This window comes from Chrysochloris asiatica, unplaced genomic scaffold (assembly GCF_000296735.1).
Source record: "Chrysochloris asiatica unplaced genomic scaffold, ChrAsi1.0 scaffold00077, whole genome shotgun sequence".
NCBI lineage: Eukaryota > Metazoa > Chordata > Mammalia > Afrosoricida > Chrysochloridae > Chrysochloris > Chrysochloris asiatica.
The window spans coordinates 9,680,509-9,689,369 of record NW_006408595.1 but is presented as its reverse complement, the minus strand read 5'-3'; the positions used below and the strand labels follow the sequence as shown (position 1 = coordinate 9,689,369).

The 8,861-nt window shown below is 35.9% G+C and overlaps 1 protein-coding gene across 3 annotated transcripts in view; it reads left to right on the top strand.

Annotated features, from left to right (window-relative positions):
- Nucleotides 1-8,861, top strand: part of NELL2 (NEL-like 2 (chicken)) — a 646,329-nt gene that overhangs the window by 473,196 nt on the left and 164,272 nt on the right. For all 3 annotated transcript variants that reach the window (XM_006865319.1, XM_006865320.1, XM_006865318.1), the window contains one exon: nucleotides 7,909-8,031. In XM_006865319.1, the coding sequence (XP_006865381.1) occupies nucleotides 7,909-8,031 (123 nt within the window). The remainder of the gene's footprint in view (nucleotides 1-7,908; nucleotides 8,032-8,861) is intronic.

The following is an 8,861-nucleotide window of genomic DNA, read 5'->3' as shown; positions in this document are numbered from 1 at the left end:
GAGTCGGTTGCGACCCTGTACAGGGTTTCCGAAGGTGTAAATCCTTACGGGAGTAGAAAGCCTCATCTTTCTCCCGCGGAGCGGCTAAAACTACAAGTATCAAATATATCAGGCAACTCTGTTGCATAGTAATTATTAATGTCATTTTTGGAATTAGACAGGTGTGAACTGTAATTCTACTACTCATGAGCTAGGTGTGACTATGCTACTTACCCTCTCCAATCAATTTTTTTAAAATAGCAAAAACATTCTTCATTAATATGGTCATTAGATGAGATTATGTATGTTACAGGAGTCCTAGTGTGGTGCTATAGGATAAGCACTGGACTGCTAACTGCAAGGTCTGTGATTCAAACCCACCAGCAACTCTTTGGAAACCCTATACAGAGTCACTATGAGTTGGAACTGACTCAAAGGCACTAACAGCACCACCAACATTAGCAATCCGTGTTTAAAAGAACTGAATTGTAGCTAGGACTAGTACAAATCATTTAGGCTAATTCATATAGGACTTTCAAGATTTCCCAAACAAAGCAGTCAGATTATATGAATGACGTTTCTAGTTGGAATCTGTTCTTCCCACATACATGTTCATATACACACATGTAAGAATTAACCATGTACAATGTTCCATTCTCTGTGAAATCATTGTTGGACTTCCACCCGACCCAAGTAGAAATGACTTTTTTCCTTTGATGCCTTGCCACCCTGCTTAAATAGAAGTTACTTCTTGGTTTCATTATTTCTCATATTGAAGATATTTATTAGAGGTGTTTGTGTTTTTATCTTATCTCCACAACTAAACCATAAGATTTCTGAGGGCAACTGTTTTTTATATTCTTCTTTTTATCCCAAGAACATCCAATGCACAATAGACATTGAAGAAAAAATGTTTAATTGAGTTGAAGATATTTTTAAATGATTACTTGTCCCGCCTATTTTCTGCATTATTTCCACTTATATTATACTGATTTTTTTTTTTTTTTTTTAGTAGAACTGGTGCCATGTGTATTACAAGTCTGTGTTGCAATCATATTGAAAAAAAATTAATTTTAGAATGACCATTTTGTCTCTGGATAGTACATTCATTCTGGAAATTGCTCAATATGAATAACAAATTTAAAGTTCATTTCAAGGGCAAGTATGTGTTATTACTGATGGCAGTATTGGATTTAGAGTCTTAAGATTATTTTGGATACATTAAATCAGCCGGTTAAAAGTTAAACAGTTAAACAACTTAATGTAAAGAAAACAAAAATCCCCACAACCGAACCAATAAACAACATCAAATAATAAATGTAGAAAAGATTGAGTTGTCAAAGATTTCATTTTACTTGGATCCACAACCAATGTTGATGGAAACAGCAGTGAAGAAATCAAACAACATAATTGCATTGAGCAAATTTGCTAGAAAAGATCTCTTTAATAAAGTGTTAAAGAGCAAAGATGTCACTCTTAGGACTAAGGTACGCCTGATCCAAGATATGATATTTTCAATTGCCTCACATGCCTTTGAAAAATGGAAAATTAATAAGGAAGACCAGAGAATAGCTGATACCTTTGAATTATGGTGTTGGCAAAGAATATTGAAAATACCACAGACTGCCAGAAGTATAAACAAATCTATTTTGGAAGAAGTACAACCTTAGAAGAAAAGATGGTGAGATTTTGTCTCATGTACTTTAGAAATTTAATGCGCCAGAGTGCAAAGCTGTTTGAACTGCAAGGTCGGTGGTTCAGGCTCACCAGCTGCTCCTCAGAAACCCTACACTGGATCTCTATGGGTCAGAACTGACTCAATGGCACTTAACAACAACAACTTTAGATATGCTATCAGGAAGGACCAGTGCCTGAAAAAGGACATCATGCTTGGTAAAATTTTGTTGTTGTTAGGTGCCATTGAGTTGGTACCAACCCATCGCAACCTTATGCACAGCAGAATGAAACACTGCATGATCCTGGGCCAACCTCACTACTGTTGCCATCCTTGAGTCCATCGATGCTGCCACTTGGCCAGTCCATCTTATTAGGGGCCTTCCTCTTTTTCTCTGACCCTCCACCTTACCAAATATGATATCCTTCTCCAGCTACTGGTCCCTCCTGACAATATGTCTGAAGTATGAGAGACCAAGTTTGGCCATTTTGGCCTCCAAGGAACATTCTGGCTGCACTTCTTCTTTTGGTATCCCATGGCACTTTCAATATTCTCCTCCAACACCATAACTCAAAAGCATTAATTCTTCTACGGTCTTTCTTATTCATGGTCCAGCTTCGCATGCTTATGAGGATATTGAAAATACCATGGCTTGGGTCAGGCTCACCTTAGTCCTCAAGCTGACATCTTTGCTCTTCCACACTTTAAGAAAGTCTTGTGCAGCAGATTTGCCTAATGCAATATGTCGTTTGGTTTCTTGAATGCTGCTTCCTTAAGTGTTGAGTTTGGTAACATAGAGAATCAGAAAATAAGAGGAAGTACCCAAGAAGATGAATTGATACAGTGGCTGCATCAGTGGACTCAAATATAACAACTATTATAAATTGGCTGTGAGTAAGAGTCAACTCGAATGCACCTAACATTGACAACATAAGTATATTTATTTCTACTGCTCTTCGATCACTCTGGAGATTAGAATGACTCAGCACTAACTTTTGGCTGTCTACATCTTCCACCACAGTTCTAAAACTCTGAATAATAATAAGATAACACTGTAAAGTTTTGAAGCTATTTTATCAGTTTTTCAATCATCCAGCTAAATTACTGGTCTTGCATTTTTCTTCTTTTCCTGGTTTCCACCTGAATTTCCACTGTGGAATGCCTTCAAGGAAATTCTTCCTGAGGTTTTCAAAGAATTCCTGCCAAGATTCAAGCCTTAATTTTGTGAAGTCTGACTCATCTCTAGTGTGCAAATGGTTAAACCTTCAATTATTCACTGAAAGTTGGGTAGTTTGAACTCACCAAAAGGCACTTTGGAAGAAAGAGATAGTGATCTGTTTCCGAAAGGGAAAAACCTATATAGAAGTTTTGCTTTATACATGGGGTTATCATGAATCAGAATCAACTTAACAGTAACTCTTAACAGTAACTAGTTTGGGTTTTGGTCTTTTGTTTTGCTTTGTTTTACTCCATCTCCATAGTTCAGTTTCTAAAATTATTGGTAATGTTTGCATTTGAAGTATCCTCACTGTAAAAGTTGTGGTTTATCTGGAATAAGCTGTGAAATGCTAAATTGCAACCTTCCAATGCCAGCTTCCCAAGGAGTCCTCTGTCAGTGAGCTTTCAGAATAGGTCAAGCATATTTTCAAGATCCTGAAAGTCTGAATCAAGGTCTATGATTGAAGTTTAAACACAACAAAACTTTAGATGACTAATTTGATTAACTTACATTATCTAAGGATCATATTGGATTGAGTTGTTCATTCGTGGCTTAAACCACTATTTATTAAATATTCATTATTGGTCAAGCACTGTGAAAAATACTTATGTGCTTTGTATTGACTGATCTTTATAACTGTTGTTATTTGCCATTGAGTAGGTTCTTACACATAGTAACTCCATGCACAATAGCACAAAACACTGCCCAATCCTGTACCATCCTCACAAGTTGCTATTTTGTTTGTTGCTATTAAACCCATTGTTGCAGCCACTGTGTCAATCTAAAAAAAAAAAAAAAAAGTTAATCAGTTAATTACAAATAATGTAATATGTAAAAAATATGGACAAATTCAGGTGTGTATATTATTTTTTTTTTTTTCTGTGGCGGTTATGTGCCGTGGAGTCGGTTCCAACTTGTAACGACCCTGTACAGGATTTCCGAGGCTGTAAATCTTTACAGGAGCAGAAAGCCTCATCTTTCTCCTACAGAACAGCTGGTAGTTTCGAACTGGTGACCTTGAGGTTCGCAGCCTGATTCGTAACCACTAGGCTATTATCAGGAGCATTTTTATTGGTAGGAAATTAGTTAAGTAGTATATAGAGATGTAGAAGAAATTATGGTACTGTGGACAGTTCTTTTCCAGTTGTTATAGGATTATGGTTCTACAGATAAATTCAGTGGTTGACATCCATGTTATTTTTGCTTAGTTCTGTTGAGTGGTGTTTTCTTTATATGGTTGTTTCTTTTTTCCAATTCACTTATATTTGATTCATAGATCTAAATAATGATTACAATTTGAATTAGAGTAAAAATGCTAACATTTTAAATAAAGAGCTACAATTGGCTTCAATCCTAGCTATTACTTAGGCTATCATATCACACAAACAATGAAATTTTTACGAAAGGTGTGAAAATAGCACTGAGTCTTAAAGATTGGATATTCAGAATATCCAATTAGAAATGTTTGCATTTCAATAGACATGAAGTAGAACCTAGAATTCATTCATTAGTGCATGTTCTTCAAAAACATTGGAACATACTGTTGATGTGAACTTTACTTGGGACCTCCCTCTTTATTTAATTTTACTGAATGTGTCTGGAAAATGTTAGAGGAGTTATTAAAACGGGCCTAGCGCAAGCTGACTGGTGTGTCGGTGATGGAGGGCTCAGGTATGTATGAGTCAAGGAAAGGGCAAGAAGATGACATTTGATCAAAACTGGATATGAAGCACCAATAATTAACATTTATCGAGATGACCCTAAATATTTGAGAATGTTTGCTCACTGCTCCATTCACATTCTGTTTGCGAAAGACTATCAAGTTAAAATGATTTAGTTTGTGAGATTATAGATTTTCTTAAAGGTTTTATCTAAGGTCAGTGCTTATTTCAGTTAATAACTAGCTGTGGAGTCCTGGTGTGGCACTGAGATGAGCAATGGACTGCTAACTGCAAGGTCGGTGGTTTGAACTCATCAGCTGCTTCTCAGAAGCCCTATATAAGGCTGGTATAAGTCAGAACTGACTCAATGACACTTAATAACAATAGCCATCTTTATTGTGCATAGTCTCAAAAACAATTCAAAGTCATATTATTAAGAAACTAATATTATCTGTTTCCAAAATATGCCCTAGTACTTTAATTAGTATTTTTAAATATCCTGAATCAAATAAAACTCTTCCACAATAAAAACCAATATAAAAACCATCCTATGTTTGTCAAATTAGAATTGACTTGAATAAAATGACAGATAGTGTTAGTTTTGAGCTTGCTTCATTTATTCGATCATTAATACAAAAAATAGTACAAGATTCTTGTTCAAATAGTCACAATACCATGGTAGGGTTATAAGAGCAAGGAGTAATAAAAAGATATAAATGTAAATGTAGTAACAGAGCCATCTATAGTGCTAAGGAAAACAGACTGTAGCTTCTAACTCTCCAACGGGTGGGGAGTAAAGTATTTTCACAAAAGACAGTTCATTTTACTGTTATCTTTAAAAATGATGAGTTTTCCAGCAAAACCAATGGGAGGGTGCTTTTGATACAGGGAACAGTATGTGTTAAGGCAAAGATATATTTAAGAACCTGAAAGCAGTCTTTACCCTTGAATTGCTTAGGAACACTTACTTAAGTAGCCATGAAAGAAAATGACAACATAGAAGACCCAATCCCAGGTTGCACAATTATTTAATGTTTATTGATCATTATACTGGGTGCTAAACTGAATTTTGTTAAGCACTTCTTCTACCCAGTAAGTATTGTTTAATTAAGAAGACAACCAAGGCAGGGAGGAAAACAGCATTAAATTAATCAGCAGCTGTCGTTAAAGGGCCTATGGCTGTCCATATAGAGATTTATAGATTAACTGCAGCATTTTGAAATGCACTGGGTAGAAAGTTGGCAGCAGGTGCAAACTTCACTGTGTGGATTTATTTTGCTTCAGGCAGCTGAACCCAAAGCTAGGTGGGTTCATTGGGATTAATGGGGCCACTCCATTCCCTATGAAATTTTATGATGGTCCTCAATGGTAGCCCCAATTTGAAGACCCGGGGGTAATCCAAATATTTTTCTAATTTATCAATAATAAGCATGTATTTATACAAACTATAAAATGCCCTGCTATCAGATAATGATAGAATTTTGTGCAATTTTGGGTAATTCAGCTAGGAATTTGAAAAATAGTATAATCATTTGTGCAGTGCTAAAACCTTACAGATTGGAATCTCTTTCTTCTGAAAGGATGTTGTGAATAGCTCTTAGGAGCTGATTGTTGTTGGTGGTGGTGGTTCCAACTCATAATGACCCTGTATACGGTTACCAAAGCTGTGAATCTTTGTGGGAGCAGAAAGCCTCATTTTTCCCCCATAGTTCAAGTTGGTGGACTTGAACTGCTGACCTGTGGTTAACAGTCCAATACTTATCCTCAGAGTCACTATGCTCCCTTATTACAAGACTGTAATTAAAACTATCACAGTTCTGTACTTTTAGAGTGTTAGATGCAGTCATAGTGAAAAGTTAATCTTTATTTTTAAAAAAAATAGAAAAGAGCATTATAATGTAGTAGTTAAACTGAATGATTTTAGACTAATCTCATTGTGTATGCCGCAGGCAATTTTTTCAAAGTTACAGATACATTACTATTATAATGTCCAGAATACTGAGTTCTAAAATTAAAAGCAAATATTTCTTTTCACTTTAATGATGTACATCATAATAAATTAATGGCTTTATCAGCATAAATGTATTAAAATGTATTTTATTTTAGGTTGAAATGGTATTCATATTAGAAACCAAGTAATAAGTAGTGTCATTGTAGGGATTTTAGACTTTAGACTGAGCTAATTTGTATGCATTTCCTCACTTGTACTTCATTTCCTACTCATTTTGATTTTTATGTTGGATCTGCTTTCCTTCTAAATACATATTCACTGTATTTATTTCTTACATTTACATTTTTGCTCAACACTGAGAAAAAATTCAGAGGTTATCTGACAGAATTTGTGAGGAACTTGGGCAAGCGTCTTACACACTCTCAGCCATATTTGACTCATTGTTAAAATGATGATAATGATATTGGTCCTGCCTCTCTCACAGGGATGCTGAGAGAATCAAAAGATTTTGTGCTTTCAAAAGTGTCAAGTGATAAGCAGTTTGAGGAAATATCATACTGATTGTATACTAAGTTTATATTTGCACATATTATCAAAGAAAGTTTGTCTTATTTAATAAAATTGCAATACTTTCCTTTAAAGGGAGGGAACTAATTCTGGAGATTAGAAGTCCTCCCAGTAGTTTGCATACTTTGTGTCTGCTAGTATAGATGTAAACTTACAGCATCAACTCCAATGGCTTCAACTCAATGACCTTGCAGGTCAGGACTCAGGCAGCAATATAATCTCACATCCTTCCATGTCACCTTTAGCATGTTACAGGAAAGAGTCAAATGGTAAATCAAGAACAGCTCCCAAAATACTACCCATGGAAAGTATACAGTAGGCTCTGGAATCTACCTCTTAGTATTACCATAGCAGTAAAAGTTTTTACAGCTACTCATCTATAGAGCCCCATTCTTGCACCATTTGTCTTATTTCTTCCTACTATTGGTGAGCCTTTTGTCAAAATCCATTGCTTCCAAGATTTGTGGATGTATAAATCACACATGTACTTCCAGAGGAGTATATAGTACTGCAAGGAGCCCTGATGGCATAATGGATTATGCATTGGACTACTAACCACAGGTCAGCAGTTCAAAGCCACCAGCCACTCTTGGGAGAAAAATGGTGCTTTCTGCTCCTGTAAAGATTTACACACACAGAAACTTTATACAGAGTCAGTATGAGTCAGAACCAATTCAATGGCATACCACAACTACCATATAGTACTTCAAACTTTGGACTCTTCCTTAGTTTATAATTTGTGTGTGTTTGAAAGAATCATCACCAGATGTTGTTGTTGTAAGATGTAGGTGCAGTTAGGAATATGGTGTTTTGGAAAATTGATCTTTGCGTAACAAAATTGTATTTCCAATTTCAGAACATGATGAGTGCATGACAAATCAGCACAACTGTGATGAAAATGCTTTATGCTTCAACACTGTTGGAGGACACAACTGTGTCTGCAAACCAGGCTATACTGGGAATGGAACCACATGCAAAGGTAAAGGGTTTAATTATAAATACCTCTTCCACTTGCAATCCATCCCTACGTCCCTCTACCCCATTGCATTACTGTTGTCTACCTCACAGGCATCATCATTGAGAGCTTTTCTGTAGCTCACAGTCTTCTCTAAGGTCTTGCCATTCTTCTGAGTTATTCAGTATTTAATGTCTTAACAATGCCTCTGTGGAACAGACCATCAATTACTGATATGCAAATTCAAACTGAAGCTGAAGAAAATGAAAACAAGTCCACGAGAAACAAAATATGACCTTGAATTTATCCCACCTGGATTTGGAGATCATCTAAAGAACAGATTTGATACATTAAACAATAAAGACTGAAGACCAGAAGAGTTGTGGGATGACATCAAGAACATCATACATGAAGAGAACAAACAGTCATTAAGAAGACAAGAAAGAAGGAAAAGGTCAAAATGGATGTCAGAATAGACTCTGAAACTTGCTCTCCAGTGTAGAGATGCTAAAGCAAATGGAAGAATTGAAGAAATCCAAGAGCTGAACAGAAAATTTCAAAGATCAGCTCGAGAAGATAAAGCCAAATATTACAACGAAGTGTGTAAAGATTTGGAATTAGAAAACCAAAAAGGAAGAACACGGTCAACATTTCTCAAGCTGGGGGAACTGAAGGAAAATTCAAGCCCCAACTTCCATTATTGAAAGATTCTCTGGGCAAATTATTGAATGATGCAGAATGCATCAAGAAAACATGGAAGGAATACAGAGGCATTGTACCAAAAGGAAATGGTTAATGTTCAACCATTTCAAGAGGTACCATATGATCAAGAGCCAATGATACTCAGGGAGGAA